This window comes from Scophthalmus maximus, chromosome 13, assembly GCF_022379125.1.
Source record: "Scophthalmus maximus strain ysfricsl-2021 chromosome 13, ASM2237912v1, whole genome shotgun sequence".
Taxonomy (NCBI): domain Eukaryota; kingdom Metazoa; phylum Chordata; class Actinopteri; order Pleuronectiformes; family Scophthalmidae; genus Scophthalmus; species Scophthalmus maximus.
In genome coordinates, this window is record NC_061527.1 from 9,327,221 (window position 1) to 9,346,268 (window position 19,048).

The 19,048-nt window shown below is 41.6% G+C and overlaps 2 protein-coding genes across 5 annotated transcripts; one reads left to right on the forward strand and one right to left on the reverse strand.

Moving 5' to 3' along the window:
- Positions 1-631: 631 nt before the first annotated feature.
- Positions 632-8,891, forward strand: tbxa2r (thromboxane A2 receptor). 3 transcript variants are annotated; one of them, XM_035648430.2, is made up of 4 exons: positions 632-873; positions 3,961-4,844; positions 5,921-6,087; positions 7,056-7,193. In XM_035648430.2, exons 2-3 carry the CDS (start codon positions 4,050-4,052, stop codon positions 6,047-6,049), a joined length of 924 nt encoding a protein of 307 aa, XP_035504323.2. In that variant the 5' UTR covers positions 632-873; positions 3,961-4,049; the 3' UTR covers positions 6,050-6,087; positions 7,056-7,193. The 3 variants fall into 3 exon arrangements, with proteins under 3 accessions (XP_035504323.2, XP_035504322.2, XP_035504321.2); XM_035648429.2 differs by having other exon boundaries at positions 633-873; positions 5,921-6,054; positions 7,056-7,187; XM_035648428.2 differs by lacking the exon at positions 5,921-6,087 and having other exon boundaries at positions 637-873; positions 7,056-8,891.
- A 47-nt stretch (positions 8,892-8,938) lies between these two features.
- Positions 8,939-18,772, reverse strand: gipc3 (GIPC PDZ domain containing family, member 3). 2 transcript variants are annotated; one of them, XM_035648432.2, is made up of 6 exons: positions 18,371-18,772; positions 15,338-15,523; positions 14,734-14,914; positions 12,444-12,553; positions 11,711-11,789; positions 8,939-10,097 (listed from the first exon to the last, which is right to left on the reverse strand). In XM_035648432.2, exons 1-6 carry the CDS (start codon positions 18,662-18,664, stop codon positions 9,946-9,948), a joined length of 1,002 nt encoding a protein of 333 aa, XP_035504325.2. In that variant the 5' UTR covers positions 18,665-18,772; the 3' UTR covers positions 8,939-9,945. The 2 variants fall into 2 exon arrangements, with proteins under 2 accessions (XP_035504325.2, XP_035504324.2); XM_035648431.2 differs by having other exon boundaries at positions 11,711-11,792.
- Between the last annotated feature and the right edge of the window lie 276 nt (positions 18,773-19,048).

The window sequence follows — 19,048 nt, forward strand, 5'->3', positions numbered from 1 at the left end:
GAGCCAGAACTGCGCTGAAATATATATATTTTTTGGGCACAGACGGCACCGACACCTGAGGTATTTGGAGAATTTTTTCAAAAGTGCATTGGATTAAAATGGCTTACTGCCCCTTTAATGTGACCTCGAGCCATTACTGACTGACAGATTGTCATTTGATGTAAATAAATCATTGCTATAGCCCCCTGACTCTTTCCCATCAGATAATATATTGTGGAGCCCCCATAAAAAAAGAAATATATATATCTATATATATATAGATATATATATATCTATATATATATACCAAAAAGGATCAAATTGTATGTTTTCATGTATTGAATACTGTAACTTTACACTGACGACTTTCTGAAGCCTTTGGCAACAGCAACAATGTTTAGTTTTCTGTCGCACCCATCTCCCGATCACATACATTTACCCTTGTGCAAAACTGAGACAAAAGACCACCAGCCCCCACCCCCCACTGTGCACCATTTACCATTTACAGTTTGATGCATAGTGACATTCCACCCAATTCCTTCCGTTCCCCGAAAGTACTAAGTGCTGTTGACCCACAGCCCGTCCCCTTTGTCTTCCTGGGAGTGGTTAACTGAGCTCAAGGCATCCACCACTGTAAGGGAAGGTATAAGTATCTGAGCAGCTGTAAGACACGTCACAGCCGGTGGAAGGGAGTGGAGACGACCAGGGGCTGTGGGACGCTGAGAAAGACTTTCCGTCCGATGGAACTCAGCATGTATGACATGTTTCCCACCTCGAACTGCAACTGTTTGAGTTTTTATTAACCTTACAAGTGCAGAGAGAGATGGTTTGGATGGAGTAGTGCAAACCTTCCAACTCAGAGTCGAATTGGTCCTTGAAGGCACTTCTGTGGTGGTAAGTTATATTTACGTCATAAACTATCTCATTTGTCAGCAAAGGGGAAACTAAATGATATTTTAAATTTTCTCATTCTGCATATGTAAGCTGTGCGTATAATGTGTTTAGATACACTTGGCATTTTTGCATGTGAGCTTGATCTACTCTATTCCATTTTTTATTGAAAAAAAGAGTTGTAACAGTAATTATAAGAGTCTGCTTCGTCAAGGAACCCAACAAGTAGTATTATGTCAAGTTTGATTTTAACTTGAAGTTTCATCTTGTTGTTTTGTGTTTGCAAATGTATCCTAGTTTGGAAGCTAACGGCAGAGTTTCGCAGTTTTCATCTTCATCGTTTGTTTGTATATGTCACTTTTAAGAAATCACATGTCGGTATGTGTGATGCTTTAACTCTGTAGTGCAGACTCTAAGTATTCTGCCCCCGAGAGAAAGCTGCAGTAACTCTGGGTTTTGTGGCAAAGAGCTGGAAAACAATATCCAATATCTCGATTACAGCATGTACTTAATTGATCTCACTATGGGTAGTACTTGGATACTGTGGCACTCCAGGAGACCAACGCTGGCTAGAGTTCATACACAAATTGTTCAAAAATAAACAGCTCATCACTTTAAGGTCCTTTCAGAGAGAAAACCATTTGCACATATTCAGCCTGGTAATGGTTAAAACGTGGTTTCCCATCAGTTGGAACAATTTCACCGCCTTATTGATGCAATCTTGAAAATGAAATATTCAACAGGCACTTTGGCTAATGGCACTTTGTAAAGGTTGTCAGGGTCACAGGAGCTGTTGCCGAGCATTATCTGTCTCAACCTGGAATACTCAGAAGGAATAGCTCTCTACTCTAAGAGATTGGGGGGGATTAGGGCATACAGTAGTACCTTTTAGTGGAAGACAGAAGTTACTTGTCACGTTTTTTTTTCTCTTACTAGATTTAGTAAACCAAATTTAATTTCAGATATAATATGATTTTTGAATGCATGTTACCTCTTGTTGGGCTTTTGCTAAATGAGAAAGTAAATGGTAGATTTCTTTGAATTCCATAATGACAGGACTGAGGTGATGGTGCTCAAAGACTGATGAATTTCAGGCAACACAAAAGTTTGTATATGTTTTTTACAGTCTTGGACACTGTTGTAAAACATATTAGTCTCTCACTTTTAAGACTTAAGTTCAAGGGTAGGGCAGGATGTATTGAAAAATGACACTTGTTTGGTCATTGCCGGGGATCAGCTTAACTATCGGCTGATTTTGTCCTTGCAAATTACCAGTGTGATACTGTATGTGCGAGTTTCTAAGGGAGCGGTGCACAACTGCATCTTCGCACATCACTGTACAGAGGGACAAAAGCTAAATAGCTAATTGCTAGAGTTTCACACTAATAAATACCAACAATTTTAGATAAGAAGCAAATGTGCCGTTCCCACATGAAAGAAATAACATATGAATGATGAAATTAAGTTTGTGCTACATGTGCATTAAAGTACCCCAGCTTTTTAGATCAAATTGCTTAATGGGCTACCCTCACTAGTGCTTTCCCTGGTTAAAGAATGGAAGCTTAACAATAGACAGGGAAATACCTGGACAAGTTGCTAAATATTTCATATGCAGGGGAATCCTGCATTGGCTTTTTATTACAGGATTTCTGGGTATTGTCCAACTTACCAACTAACAAACATGGCTTACCGCTTGCACTTTCATTCTGACCAATATTATTTCATAATTCTGAGAACACTTTGTCAATGGATAAATTTATACGTTTATTCCTCTTGGTAACATAAATTCATTCTGTGCGGTGGAAGTGTTTTAGGGGATGACCTGATCTGTTTGTTTTTTTCAAATAGTGAGCATGACATTGTCTTTACATTCGGTCAGTGTTGGAGGGGAATGAAAATGTCTTTTGCAATGAATCCTTTGTTTCTCCTCACTATCCGCCCTAATGCGTTCCTCCTCAACAGGCCATAAAGGGACAGACCTCTAGGGACAATAGCCTAGTCTAAATTTCACACCATGTTTTTATTTCCTGTTGGTGTCTCTGTCAGTCATAATTGCTTTTCCTGCCAGCATATACCAGCTCTCAAACTCTGTCTGTTTCAGTTTCTTTTTCACTCTCTACATCGCTCGCTGTTAGTGTGAGTTATACAGTTTATATATATATATATATCTATATATATATAGATATATATATATATCTATATATATATACATATATATGAGCTCTTACATTGACTTTATATAGCTTGCATGGCCATCTTAAAAATTGGACTACAACATACATTTTTGAAAAGGTGTTTTTGGTTTATTAGAGCTTGGGTCTTATTTTTGTAGTTCTATCCGTCTTATCCGTCTTAATAAAAAAGAGTTAAATTGCATCGACAAATGAAATTGCTGAGATCTGAGAACATTGCCACGTGGCTAAACAGAGACGTAGGAACAGGCAAAGAAATAGAGCAGTCGGACGATCAAATAAGTTTCAAAGCACCAGATCAGAAAGAAAAGCTGGAGGGAAAACGGCAAAAATAATGAGACAAAGCATCCACCACTTTTTACAGCCCAATTTCCTGGTTCAACTTTGACTTTCTGTAGTTGTGCATGCACAGTTCTTCCCTACAATGAGACATTATCATCACCATTTTGGGGAGACTGTTGGTTTGTTTTCAACTTGTTCGATCATCTGACCAGCCAACTGTTGCACCGTGTTGCCAGTGCAAGCATAATAATAAGCATGTATGGAAAATGGATGGATGAATGGACACCAGTTTTCAGGATTACTAGTTTTGCTGGGCCAGAGTAAAGAATTAGATTAGCAGAAATTTTTTTTTTTTGTTGTTGCTCATTCCGTTTTTATTGTATGAAATTCATTTGACTCAATGGGCAGATGTAGTTCTTATGTCAGAGTCTCCTACTGTACTGTAAGTTTTAGTGTTGCATAATATTGTCTGCCCAAACGAGTTAATGTGAGAAAAAAGTTAATGTATCTTTCAAAGCTTTCTTCAATATATGAAGCGTTCTCTGCCTTGCTGCAAGCCGAACTGTCCATTGAGGAGAGTGTTTTGAATTCTATCTTTTCTCTTTTTACTTTTGAGGTCGAAGAGAGAAAGGAAATCCCCCTGACTGCAACTGTCTACACATCTTTGAGTCGTCTGAATCAACGACCCAGCACCCGCTGGCCACCATGAACGCCTCCGCCCTGCCGCTCGCTAACAACACCCCACTCTGCTACGTCTACAACAGCCCTCCATTCAACTACAGCCACCCCATCGCCTCCGCCAGGTATTCATCCATCTTCGTGATCTTGGGCCTCAGCTCTAATCTCATCGCCTTCATAGTCCTCGTCAAGTCCTTCCAGCGAACACAGAACCGCTCCCGCTCCTTCTTTCTCATCTTCCTCGGTGGCCTGGTGGTCACGGACTTCATGGGTCTTCTGGTCACAGGCTCCGTCGTGATCTCATTCCACGTCACTCATTTTAATTGGCGCACCGTAGACCCCAACTGCCACCTATGCAACTTCATGGGTATGTCCATGGTTTTCTACGGACTGTGCCCACTGCTGCTCGGTGCCACCATGGCCGTGGAGCGTTTCATTGGCATCAACTGTCCATTTGCGCGCTCCAACATGACCAAGAGCCGGGCAATCTCCATGATGCTGATGGTTTGGTTTAGCGCTGGCGGCATCGCATTTCTGCCCCTAACAGGCATTGGGAGCTACCACATACAGAAGCCTGGCTCGTGGTGTTTTTTCAACATCAGCCCTGAGGGAAAAGACATGGCCTTCTCCCTGATTTTTGCACTGGTCGGATTGATATGCATCGCCGTGTCGTTTTTGCTGAACATGATAAGTGTGGTGACCCTGATCAAGGTGTGCTGTGGACAGGACCGGGGCCAGCGGCGCAGAGACCATGAAGTGGAGATGATGGTTCAGCTCATCCTGATCATGGTCATCGCTTCTATCTGCTGGTGCCCCATCCTGGTGAGTTTGACAAATTTGAACATGTCCCATATGCATGTATTGTGTTGATGTTAATGTTTGTTAATTGTGTTAATGGTCAAAAACCCTTGAATATACAGTAATTTGTGGTGTGATTTGAATTCGTAGGCAAAACCACATTGGTGTGTGTGAAACATTTTCCAAGCCTTCCGCAGAGAATGCCCATGGGCCAACACTCCACAGTAAAGGCTTCTGGCCTTGCTTCAATCTTTGTAATTGAATGTGGGCCTCTGTAGCTATAGCTGACAGTGTGTGTGTTGTGCGGCGATAAGACCCATTGGAGAACGTGCCTTCTAAGGCTGCAGGCAGAGGCTGAATATCTTTTCATTCAATCCTACATTTATCTTTACATTTTGCACACTGTCTCCAATTGACTGTAACTGTCCACCGGAGGCTGCGCACAAAGACATCATCTTTAATTGCCTCCACGTGTCTCTTCATCAAACACAGATTCCTGTTTTTATTCGTTGAGGGCCACAGAGTACAATAAAAACAGATAAAAATGTGTGTTGAATTAGACTATTCTTTGGACAAAGAACTTTCAATGAAACCAAATCCCCCATAAGGTGGAAGATGGGAAGATTAGACATTTACTTTGTCAGTCATGGTATTTCTTTTGTATTTTTTAGCACGCGACCCTCACATGATCTGTCCAGCTGCTGTCTTTATGTGCTCTGCCCTTTCAAACGTTTGAACAGTAATGAGGCATCACGAGTTCTTAAGCTCCTTCTCTCCACTTCCCCTCTATATGCTTCATGTCTCCTCAGCAATGCTGCTTCCTAACTAGTTGATCTGAACGGCGAGCTGATCTGAGTCCTGGATCCCGCAGGAGTTGAGATAACGCCTGATTTAGTTTTTAACACCAGGGCAGAAACAGCGCCTTTAAGGGAAAACTACAATTCATTACAACTGCCATTTCTTCTTTGTTCCTCCAGCCTTCTGTCACATTGCAGAACATTTTAACAATTCACAATGAATAACAAACGGCCAGGTGCCCGATTGGAGAACACATTTTTCTGCCGTCCTGTTTAACCTCCGTTGTGTGACACCCTGCACAGATATATATTCTGATGGGCGTCGTGTCTGCCGTGCCCGTGAGAGATGACATTTTTTTGTTCTGCCTACGAATGGCCTCCATCAATCAGATATGTGACCCCTGGATATACATCATGTTTCAAGTGTCCTGACTGAGGCGAGTAAGAAGTAAAAACCAAAACTCCAAAAGGTATTAACAACAGCACAGCTCTTAAGGACACGCTGCCCACTCCCATCACACTGGTGCCTGTTGGCTGGCTACATCAGCAGCTCCTGAACATCTGCTGATGAAACTTCTTGACTGACTATTCTTTCGGGATCACAGTTCACCCTGTGCCTTTCAGCTTCAAATTCAATTGCCCGTAAGCTCGCCGTGTCACCGGGAGCAGTCCAGCCTTGTGCGTCATCTCACTTTTTTTTGCTGCTGCTGTTGTATATTCTTTTCCGTCCCCGTAAAACTTTTCGCTCAAGAAAGTCTCAGGCCTTGCTCATGTGCACGCCGACCCTGACGGCTTGACACTCTGCAGATTGTTGTTTCATGTTACACAAACGTTTCTTTCTCAGAGCTGCCGGAATCTTCACAGTAAGAGTTAAATATTAAGAAGGATTTTCCGGCTCAGTGAGAATAATGCTCCTGGAAAAAATGTAATCTAGCTACACTTAGTTATCTACAGCCAGGTTTATAGTTGATGCTCAAGGCTTTAAATAGCCTTGAGGCCAATAAGTAGAACGATGAATGTTATGGTTACCTTCATTGAAAGTTAAATTAGCCTCTACATAAACTGTATGAATGGGATTTTATTTTTTTGTTCAGTCCCTGGAGCAGCTCTGCCTCCGAGAAAAGTTTGTCTAACTAGTAGTGTGATTTGCATCTCAACACTTGCATGCAACAGGTTTGGAACACGTGCACAGTGGTTTTAGCCGGCTATTTTTCTTGCACTGCTGAATTTGGAACAGGGTCGAGAGTTAGTGACCTTGGGGAGTTTTGTTAGCATGTTTTAGTCCCACAAGAGACTGCTGGGACAGATGCTTAAAAGGCATGGACTAAACACGTGCCTGTGTGCATTTAAAATATTGACCAATATATCCCTTATGTCTAATTTCTCTTTTCAACTCTCTTGCTCCTGTAATTTGCTTCTTCTATTCCTCCGCCGACAGATCTTCATTGCCCAGACTGTGCTGTCCGGGGCCCATCTCCGAGTCGGAAAGCTACTGCTATGGCTACGCTTTGCCAGCGTGAACCAGACCCTGGACCCGTGGGTGTACATCCTGTTTCGGAGGGCAGTTCTAAAGAAAATGTTCCCCCGCCTTAACTGGTCCCGCGGCTCCATCATGACCTTGTACCCATCTTTCAGAGACACCATGCGCAGGTTCACCAGTTCCTCAATCGGGAGCAGCACCCTGGCATCTAGTGAAACAGGAGAGACGGGGAAATTGAATGTAATGCCCCCATCTACCCCGAAGCCGCAGCCTCCTTCTCCGTGATTGGCTGGAACCGGGTTTTGTTGCTGCGGCAGAGCGAGAGAGAAATCGTCGATCAGTGTTCAGGATGAAATGCAAGATCGCACCTACCATCCGAAAGGATGATGACGTCACACACCATGTCTGTCAGTATTAGCAGCGTCACTTTAATCCACAGCAAAGTAAAACGACAGATCGAACCTGTGATCTGGCGATAAAAAACACGCCTGTTACCACCATACTCAGCCCTGAGGCCGGCCAAGGCACGTGCAAGATATATCCACGTGCATTACCCTTTTCAGATACTGTTTCATCAAGTGCTTTCTACGATGATTACGTTTAAAACAGTTCATCGCAGTAGAAAGGGGCATCCTGTGGTCATCCAGGTGACCATTGTGACATAGATTCGGTTGCGACATTGGGCCTTTTGCACACATGAAACTTTTGCTCAGAGGCCCTTGATTTTCACGATAGATCGAGGAAGAATTATTTTCTCGTAATTGTGTTTTCAGGCTCGTGCCCAGTCTTCATGAATTGTTCCATTTGTGGAAGTATTTAAATGATTACTGGGGGAAACCCCTTGAATGTTGAACGTATATTATAATCTTAAAAGGTATAATGTTATCTTCTTTACATCTATTACACTGCTGACAATGATAATGGATTTACTTTGAAATGCATTTACCTGGACTAACATTCTCTGAGTGGGATCTTTTGTTTCCCACCTCATGCTTGTCTGTCATACACCATATGTTAGTTTGCCAGAAGAATAAATAAGACCATTACAATGCATTTAACAAAAATGTAACAGCATTTCAGGTATTTTATTTTCTATAAAACATGATAGTGATATATTACTTGTTAAAAAGGCAGTGTTACCTCTCTTTTCCTTGCTAACTGCGTCACTGTTGCGGTTTTGCTCTCCTAGTTTTCATATCCTGTGAAATTTTCAGTTGTAAGTGAATGCGAAGTAATTTTTTCCCCCTTAAACAAATGAAAAGTGATATTTGGAGAAAAAAAGAAAAGTGGGGCAAAGTGTAAAAAAAGACTAGTACATATCTTTTGTTGGCTGAACTGACCCTTTAAAAAAAATTTGAATAAGACGCAAGGTAAGACAAATACATTTTACAATCATTATACCAGAAACCCTCCTATCTTTTCTGTTCCTTTTGGGGGCCTCAGTCAAGTCCTATTTGAGGTGTTTGGTATTTCTTCCCCTAGACAAATTTAGCCTCCTAACTGTAATTTCTTACACTACTCCATTACTCTGTCAAAAAACCTGTGCACACAGATCCCGCATGTAATTTGCTTTGAACATTGTATTTTCACTGATAGCCGCCTGTCACTCAGTTACCGAACAGAGCGACAAGAACCAATCTCTGATCCCGGCTGAGACGCGTCTTGATTTATCTCTTCAGCAGCATCATCCGATTGAAAAAGAAGAAGAAGAAGTGTAAATGTTGAATGTGCTTGACAGAAATGGCATGTGGTTGTCTGTAAAGGATAAGTAAACTGGACAAAATCCAAAATCTCTTTTTGGAATGGACTGTTCTGTTAAACACACACAGGCACGACAACTATGATTTCAACCTTATTTACTGACAATTTAAACATTTTCAGAAGGGCAATCATACGCAAAGTGTGAAAAAACAAGACGTCACCATCAGACAAATACTGGTGTAAAACGAGGCGAGTCGAATCTCTCTTTGAAATCCGTCAATTTGCCTGTTTCCATGTGCGCAAAGAATAGGACTTAACCCCTTATTCACATTGTTTGGTGAGTCAGAACACTCTCACGTACAGTTTCATACCCTTCCTTTCTAGACAAACTGTGATACTGAAATACAAGGAGTGCAACAACCCAGTCTAATATATTTACATCCTCTCTTTGAAACAAACCAGGGCTGCTTCCTAAGAGCTCTGCGGAAGGCTTGGAGTTATTTTAATAATGTATGTGACCATGAAGACCTTCAGTTTTTTAGGCATAAATCAACACGGGGAACTCCGAGGAAAAGCTTTACATGCACGCTAACTTGCCTTAATATTATTTGGTTTTTTTACTATTATTTTTATCATGGGGATTACGGGCAGGGTTTTTTGTTGATCACGTGAAAAAAATTAATTGCAGAGCATGTGTTTGTCAGCTGGAGATTGCTCCCTTGATCGTCACTCTCAGACGATTCAATTTTCAGATGATAGGTTTGATAAATGACTCGCAGCGGATAGTGTCTGCAAGTTCAAGTCAAGACCAGTAACTAACTTAAAAACAAAATTCTAAACGGAAATTATTTTTCTTTGAAGTTCTAATTTTGCTGGGGCCACTTCATTATTTAAAAAAAAAACTAAAACTGAACTGATTGCATAGGAATGTAGTGACGGCATGCGTGCAGACATCATTCAACATAAATCACGCATGCAGACCTTGAATAGGCCGTTGTTAATGGAGAAGCAGAACAATACATTCGGACTTAAAAGGCTGAAATGTCTGCAAAGACGGGGAGGGCAACATTCAAATATTCCTCTCTCCCCCACTGTGTGTGTGTCAGAGGACAGAGCTCACTCTCACTTTTGTCTTAACAGTAAGTGTTTAGATTCTGCCATTCTTGACGTCTCCAATAGCGCCCCACACGTCAAACAAAAACACATCGGGGAACGCAAAATCTCCCAGAACTGAGTCCAGGGCCTCTGCAAAGTCATCCGGGTTCTTCTTGTCTTTGCCTGCTTCCACAATGGTGGTTGCTGCAGAGAACAAAGAGGGGACAGAACAAAAAATATGAGCTTTCACAGCCAAGTGATGGTAAATGTTGGCTTCCTCACCAGATAAAGCTACAACAGGCACAGAAAGAAAACAATTCATGTTTTGTGTTTTTTGTCTTTAACGACAAATATATTATTCTAAAGCCAAAGGGAGACAACATGGAGCAGTTTACATGAATCCAGCAATATTCCCTGTAAGGGTTTTATTTGTATTCACAAGACTTTGACTAAACTTTAAATAATCCAACCCTTTTGAATAGAACTTACTCTTAATATTGCTATTTGGTTTGATTTAACAAAAGGAGACAGAGGATAAAACTTCAGTAATGTCAAATTGAACTTTTGAACATCTGCTATTATTGTTATGGGTCAAAAACGTTTATATTTGTTTATAGAAAAGCTAGTCATATATTTTGGTGGGAAATCCGTCTATGGTCTATGTGTGGGAAACATAAAAAAATACAAGATGAAAAGAAGGAATATCCCATAGTGTCTTCCAGCTACTTATTATATATAAATAATGAAAATATACTCAACATTGCTCAAAGAAGGACAATTACTGCAGTGTCACACTCATTTGTGTATCAGTATTATCTCAGAACTTGTCTGAATGTTGTAAAATTAGGCATTTGTGGGCGACTTCCATCAAAAAGTGAACTGCCTTTGTGGTATGTCGATCACATTTTTTCCCAGTAATTTTGCTGGGACCCAGATATCCAACCAAGAATGTTTTTATTGGGTCATTTCCAGCAAAACAACAGGCTGAAAGACACATTGATAAATTACTAACCCATTTAATTTGCGGTCTAAACATCCAAGGCCATAGACCTTGAAAGGGAAATGAATGTGTCCCAGTCACATTTTTAAATTCCTAGTCAAGTCCCTGTTGTGTCAGTGGTGAAGCCAGTGGCCCTCTACTGAAGCCATTTCTCTAATTTCTGCTATTATTAATACTGAGCGCAGAGGTTTAATCTTGACCTTGACAAAAAAAAAAATACGGGGGGATTTCTTTCATTTGAGCACGAAATGACATGCATGACATCGATGTGACAACTGGAAAAAAGTCCCTTCGCTGACAGACGAAAGCTCTACCTGGCTGACCGGCATTTGAGATACTGCGTATTTGTCTTTATTGCTCCCTCCACCACGAAACACTACATGCAAAAAAACAGTGCAGTTGTCACAGTGCATTCCCCAAAATGCAGGGACTCACCAACCAAAGGTAACCGAAAGGTCAAAAATGTTGAGGGAAAACAGGCACACCCAAAATAATAATGTAGCCTCCAGTTCATGGCAAAAAACAAAACTCACAGTCCCCTGGAAACGTGCTTAATCGCCAAGGAGGAGTTTGTGCCAAGGAGAAAAATATCCCTGTGATTCGTCCCAGGACCAAAGCGCGCAGGTTTATCCCAACATGACAGAGAAGAAGTGCGGCACCGTGGACTGGAAAGCCACACTAAATCCCCCTGACTCCTGGGTGTGTGTGTGTGTGTGTGTGTGTGTGTGAACATCTATTTAGCACTGGCTCACTTCCTCCCATCCAAACAGGCACTCGGTGTGTATTTTAAAGACACACATGTTGTAGATGGCCTCACCCAGCTCCAGGTCTCTGATGCCCATGTAGCTCTCCAGCAGGTCGTCCACCTTCCTGGTGGCCCGCTCTTCAAACTCGGTCTGCTGGCAGGGCCGAAAGGAAAAGCACAGTGCAGAGGTGTAATTGGAAAAATCCACTGGCGTTCACGCTCTAAATATGGTAATGGCGACTCTGTGTGAGCGAGTGTTCTCGTGCCAAAACATGCAGGGCCCAAGAATATCCTTGGCTATTATTTATCACTCGTTCTTATGTTTTATAAATATATCAGAGTTTATAGATAGTGGATCCTTACTCATCTTGACGCAAACATCCCTGGTAAGTGTTAACTGTTGACTATAAAAGTGTTGCTTCTTGAAAAAATTATAAATCCTCTGAGCCTCAGTGACATGGTTCGTGGACAAATCAGTGTGATATGAAACAGCCTGCCGTGAAGTGAAGAAGGCAAGAATCTTCTTCTTTTTTCACAGAGGTCACTTCTGACGAAGCTGAGAAATATTGTTTCGATGAGCAAAAACAGATACTGTGTGACTGTGGGCTTGCTGGTGCGTGTGTGTGTGTGTGTGTGTGACTGTGACTGGAGTCAGCTCGCTGTATTGTGTTTATTTCATTTTTTTTTTGTTGGTGTCGCTCACTTCTGGAGTGGGTATTGTGTGCATGTGAATTCATGTGGGGTCATATCTGAGTACATCAGGAAGTTGAAGCAGCCATAGGCCAGCGGAGCCTGTGAAACTCACCACTTCCTGAACTGTAGCAGCACCCTTGGAGCGAAGACGCAGCGTCTCCCGTCCATTCACCATCTTGCCCTCGCTAGATTTCGGCGCTCTGGTCCTCATTCCAATCATGTCTAGCACACACACACACACAGGATGACAACATTAAGTCAAACACACACACACAGGATGACAACATTAAGTCAAATTGTGGGTGTGAGTGTGTGTTTTTCATTCATACCGGAGACTAAACTGCTGCCCTTGTTTAACAGTGGACAAAACTAAGCTGCTGCCTTTGCTTGATAACACACACACACACACACACACACACACACATACACACACACACAGACGCACACACAGACGCACACACACACACTTTATGTAAATTTAAAGGTCATTTGCGTAAAAATGTTTACCGAATCTAGATTAGATTTGTGTTGAGCTTCATAGTTCTCTCTTGATGTCGAACACAGCAGTTCACTAAACAAAAACTTTAGGGCACCACGGATGATGCGAACATCTGCAGCTCCATGACGACTGAGCAAACACAAGCTCCACAACACACCAGGAATTACAACTTGAGTACAGATTGTTTTATGAAGTGCGTTGTTGTTTCTTAATGACACTAAGTGTGGTAACATGCGATATTAATTGTTAACAGGAAGTGAGTCCGTCGTCCGTTGATTTGGCTTCCTGTCTGATAAGCGAGGTCGTTAACAGTTGTGATCCAGCCCCGTCTACTGTGTCCATGTTCTAAACCAGAGGCACTAAATGACCCAATTCCTGTACTTTGGAAGGGTAAAATAATATTCCTTGGATGTGAAAAGAGAGAATGGCGACCCCATGCTGAGAAACTGTGCCTAAAAAAGGTCACAAGTTGAAAGCAAAAAACATTTTCCTTAAGACAAACATTAAGACACATCGATAAATGCAGCGAAATCTGGAGGGAGAGGAGCTACGTGAGAGGCTTGGTTTGGAGCAGGACACTGTAATCCACTAATGAACCCATTTTCACTACGAGCTGATAAACAGCAGCAATGGTGCCTTTCAGTCTCAAGTATGATTTGATAAATTTCAATTACATGTAATTTTGATCGTGTGACTGCAAAGCATGAGTTACTTCAGATGACTGTGTGTGTGTGTGTGTGTGTGTGTGTGTGTGTGTGTGTGATGCACAGAGAAGGGCAGAGGAAGAAAAGTCCCCCCCAACCCAAACCAATTCCCTCCTTTCGCTAACAAACACACAAGGTGCGCTCCTGTCTGTGGAGGATGCTTAATGGTTACTATTACAATACATCACTGTGCAGTATCCACTTTTTGAAAAGCACATTTGTTGCAATGTGATGAAAAAAATCCCACAAAGCCTTTTTAATTGTGTCCGTGCATGGTGTGGGATGAAAACAAATTTTCCATAACTGAATTGAAAGTGTTGATTTCCAATGCACCGCATATTTACTTTTACAAAAAGCAAGACCAAGATACTTCCATGGCACTATAATACCAGACAAATCCGTCTGTAAACACGAATTGAATTTATTTGGATGATCATAATCAGTTCCTTACCGAGCCATGCATGTCCCTGCTGAGCAACCTTCGACCAACCCCAGTCACCCACAATCATCTTGGCTGAAGCTTAACAACCACTGCCATAATACTGGCCAATTTATTATACCAACTACCGTGAGTTTACAACTTTCCCAGGCTCAATGGCAGCTAGCCAGTGCTCTCTAAACTGTGACTCTCTCCTCTTCCTGTCTGGCTGAGGACATGTCGAGTGCAGAAATCCATCACCCCTCAGGTAATTGTTGACAGCAGAGTGGGGTCTCCTGTTTAGTAGGAGTAAGCTGTTGGCGCTGCACAACATAATCTCTTGGCGCAGATTTCATGAAACTAAATGTCTGCGTTCTGAATCACAGCCGGCACGCAATTTTCGCTTCCTATGAATGTAGATCGCAATGATAGGAGAAATAGATATATCCTGGACACATCCTGGTTCCCATGAATCCAGCGCTTTCGCTTCCTGTTTTTTTCAGCACCAAGAGCCCTGCTGGCTCTCATTCAGCTAATCACAAATGCATTCACATCTTGGGATGTGAATGCAAAGTCCAGGATTCAGAAGGAACAGATTTTTTTTCAAATCATCAGTGTCAAATCATCAGTGTCACCTTATGGTGTAAGACGTGTAAATGAAATGATGATCTCAACGGCCATATTTGACTGATCGTGAAGTCCATCTTTAGGATCACTTGTCTGTGTCTGCTGAGCATATGATCGTAAAATCCCAGACAGCATGAATCATTTTTCTACTCACCGAAGGCCTTCTTGGGCCCGACCAGGCGAAGGGTGAAGGGTGTACCTCTCGGTTGCTCCTTTAACATCTTAGCCACCTCGTAGTGCCGACAGCCGACAATGCTCTGGTCATTAATGGCCTCGATGTGGTCCCCGACGCATACAGACTTCAGCCGGTCTATAGTACTGCCTTCTTTTATCCTCTGTCAAAAAAACAAAATGAAAGTTTTCACATAGGTGTAGATGCCCAGTCTGCAGCCCTACTTTTTTTTTACTAATTTCCAAATTCAACGCGAATGCGACTTATTCGCAGTGATTTTTTTCCGACCTCCCGAGTCGCAGTTGAACCGGAACGCAGCACAACGCGACGCAGCAAACATGGCGCTTTACACAAAGGTCGGGTCCCCCTGATGTTATCATCTTTAACTCATTCAAAGTTGACAGTAAAACATCGGTTCTTTGTTGCAGGTGATTATACATGTATGAGAACATAATTATGGTCAATATATTAAATTTCTGTGAATACGTTCTTCTAAATATTACACACTGTAGCTTTAAGCATTTTCTGCTCATAACATTGTGAATTTGAATGCTTTTCAGCCCATTGTGTTCCAGCACTCATTCACCTTAATGAAAGCATATCCAGCTCCGTTGTCTGTGATGGTGAGGCCCAGTGCGTCTTCTGTCTTTGTCACCTCCACCTCTTTTGTTTCTCCCCTGACGTGGGCAAAGATGAAGTCCTCCAGTCCGATCTGTCCCCCCAGTAGTTTCTGCATATCTACTTTATGAGAGTTGAGTGTGCAGAACAGGATCTGAGGCGAAAAACATTTTATCGTTTCCATTTTCAGAATCCAATATCATTAACACCATCAATACTTACCAATATTAATTAAGCCCGTTCGGCAATCACATGACTTCAAAGATTAAACAACAAATAGTATTTCATATTGGGATATGTGACTGGTTTGCTTTACATTGTTCATGATAGCCTTTAGTAAACTCATTAGTGGAGTTTTCATTTTTCAAGGTCTCCCATTTTCTTTCTGTTATATTGATTTGCTTTGAAATAACAGGAGCCTGTCAAATTTCCTTTAGATGTAATGCACGTATATTAAACACTAGAGGGCAGTAGACCCAAACTCTCTTTTTCTAATTCTATTGTCATTGAGACACCTTATGTGTATGCCTTTGCACATTTCAAGGTAAAGCTTGAAAAGTTAGTACCAAAAAAGAAACTAATTTGATTTTTTTTCCCCATAAAGAGTTAATATCTTAAATCGTGGCTTTTTGCAAGGGTCATGTGATTTATTTATTTATTTTACTCAAAGAGCTGGTAGTAATAAACACTGAATTTAAAAAAAACCTGTTCCTCCAAAGTGTCTCTGAATCATCGAATCTGACCAAATCTCAAAAAATGTAAAAACGCAATAAATCATCATGTGTGAGACAATGTTGTACATCTGACAATGTGGGATTGAACCTGATTATCCAGCACACAGTTTGGTCATAGTGTATTTAGATTGACAAAAAAATCCCTCAAATTCCTATTTATAGTTAAGAGCTACAGTAGCTTTGTGAAGTAGCTTTTGTTAAAGTCTTAAAAGTCTTCAATTTGGTATTCGGAAACTTAAAGTCAAAGTTCAAGTTTGAATATATAATCCATAACGGAAATCCAAGATAACCTGAGTGAACTGTGATCTCACGTGGAGCAGTTCCTGTTAGATATGTAACAGTCTGACTGCAGTCCAAGGTCTCCCTCTACTGTAAATTTATGTTCACAGGAGGTCAAGGAAAAGGTGTACTTCTCCCTATCACCAACTGACTGTCAGATTTTTCTCATAGAACAGTATGTGGTATCTAGTCTGACTGCAGTTCAAGGTTTTGCAGATACACAAGTTACTGAATAAACTACTATCAAAATAAAATCTGATTAGACAAATGCTGTTTGATGTCTTGATTAACTTGAACCAAAAACCCGAGAAGACTACTGGCTGTTCGATTATTGTATGATTTTTGTCATACCCATTATAGGAAGAGCGTCATTAAACATAAACTGTTTTTAACAAAAGAACAGCCTTGGCGAATTCAACTTGAAGGTTTAAATTAGTTTTGTCCTATTTATTGAAAACAAATGAATTTGCCACAATGTGAGGCTGTGATGCTTGTATCGCTGATGATTGATAATAATCTATCCTGTTCTTTCAGGACTGTTGGAGATTATCCCAACTCGCACTGGGTAGAGAACACCATGGATATGCTGCCAAGGTACCACATGGCTGACAACAATCAGGCAGCTAGACGCTATAACGCTTTGGCCATAATCTTAAATTATCACTGTATTCCTCTGAGATGGGATGAAGGAAGGATTTGACGTTGATTGAGTTGACGGACTCGCATTGAATCGAGTCCGTCAACATTTGTCATTTTGAGAATTAAAACTTGTATAACACATGGGAAGAGGCCAAGCCATAACACACAATCATGTCTGTTTGTTGGCTGATAAGATTATCAAGGTTTGTTGTTATGGAATGCATATTGGTCTACATTTATTGCTTCATCTCTGAAGGTTTATGTTCAGCAGGCAGCAATACACGGGTAGGGCGAGCATTCACTGTGGCCTTCAAAACTCTACTGATTAGTACTAAATAAGGCCACTGCCGCATATTCATTGTCGCTGAGTGTGTTACCGTAATATAATAGAAAATGGAGGAAAATATGCCTATTATCATCTGTATTTTACTGGACATACAACCAACAAATTTGTTTAGTGTTACTAATCACTTTAATTAAGGCTCTAGTCTGTACCTTAATAAAACATAATCTTCATTAATGTCTTTGATAACCCCTGTGTGTGCCTACTGTTTCGTGTCAACATGGCCGCCGTGAAAAAAAGTCCTATTTCTGCAGATTTCACACGCGCAAAGCAGAAGGTTTCCGGCCGCCTTTCCTCAACTTTCAATTCCCTCCTGCACATTCCCTCTTCAGTTGCATGAACGCCAGCTGCTCTGGATGAATGTCGTCTGAATGCCAGTCTGCGATATCTTTATTGAAGTCTGTACCTCGGAGAGCCTGTGGCCTTTGGTTGTGTTGAGTATCGGCATCAGACAGCAGTGTGGATTTGTACACTCTGACCTATTGACGATTTAGTGGTTAGACTTCTTCTGAACAAAAAACAGTTGATCCACTGCAGAGGTATACATTAACTGTTTGATCCTATAATGTTGTATAATCATTTTGGAAATACTTATTACCCGATTCAAAACACAGGCAATTCAGTTGCTCCTTCTCTTACATCTACACTCATGGTGTTCAAGTTGATAATCATTTGAAAAAAGCCCAAAACCCTTTTATATACACACATAATAGGTCAGTTTACAGTTTTCGTGTGGATTACTACTTAAACTGAAAATAGTTGCCATCAAATGTATTTTAATATATAACATGACTTGGAAGAGCTTTGCCAAGACATAGAAAACGAACCATGCTGATGTCATCAGAGTATTACCTACATTTGGCCTTGGATGCTTCAACATGATAAAAGAAAGTCTATAATGTTTGCAGACTACACTAAATCAATAGCGCATCATGGAAAATTGCCTCGAATGGAAACCTAACACCTATTTGCAACTGGCCTACTAGACCAGAAATGCAAGTCCTACCTCTGAAGGGGAGATGTTAAACACTTCTGCAATCTTGGCGTACAGCTCCTTGACATTGGTGAATCCGTGGATGCGGCCTGTGGGACTCCCATGAGCCAGCTGGGTGTGGAAGATGAGCCTCGGTCTCGGGTATTCTGGCGGCCCTGGTGGTGGTGGTGAAGGAGGAGGAAGCGGAGGCGCTGTGGGCTCCGCACACCCGTCGTTCTGGCTCTGGTTCTGGGCCTTCTGCGCCTCCATGGCTTCGGACCCTGTTGCCTTGGAGTCCTGCGGGCTCATAGTTTCCCCGTTCTGCATTGGCCCCAGCTCAGATGTGGTCCTCCTCTGGGAGCCCTGGGTGCTGCACTGCTCTTTGCAGAGAGACAAACACTGTGCTCACCCCCGCTTAGCTGATCAACCAGCTACCCGGAGCCTTGTGGAGAAAAGCACAGATGAATTAGTGATGAGAGTAGCCAATACTGTAGTAACAGTATCTGAAAGAGGCCAGCCAGGCCCTACCAGGTAGAAACCAAATACCCTTTCAGTCAAGGATTGTATGTGTTACACCCGAGACTCGCTCAAAGGGAGCCCATAGAAAACATAACTTCATGAACATGACACATTTAAGAATCAAATCTCCTATATCAGTCTGACTGTCAGACACAAATGTTTCTGAAAGTGTGAACCGTCCACTGGAGAGAA

Coding starts and splice junctions, on each gene's coding strand:
- tbxa2r (XM_035648428.2), top strand. CDS start 4,050: ATGAACGCCTCCGCCCTGCCGCTCGCTAACAACACCCCACTCTGCTAC. Junction 4,845..7,055: donor TCTGCTGGTGCCCCATCCTG/GTGAGTTTGACA, acceptor CTCCGCCGACAG/ATCTTCATTGCCCAGACTGT.
- gipc3 (XM_035648431.2), bottom strand. CDS start 18,664: ATGCAGAACGGGGAAACTATGAGCCCGCAGGACTCCAAGGCAACAGGG. Junction 15,524..18,370: donor TTAACATCTCCCCTTCAGAG/GTAGGACTTGCA, acceptor TTTTCGCCTCAG/ATCCTGTTCTGCACACTCAA. Junction 10,098..11,710: donor CATCAGAGACCTGGAGCTGG/GTGAGGCCATCT, acceptor TGTTCTCTGCAG/CAACCACCATTGTGGAAGCA.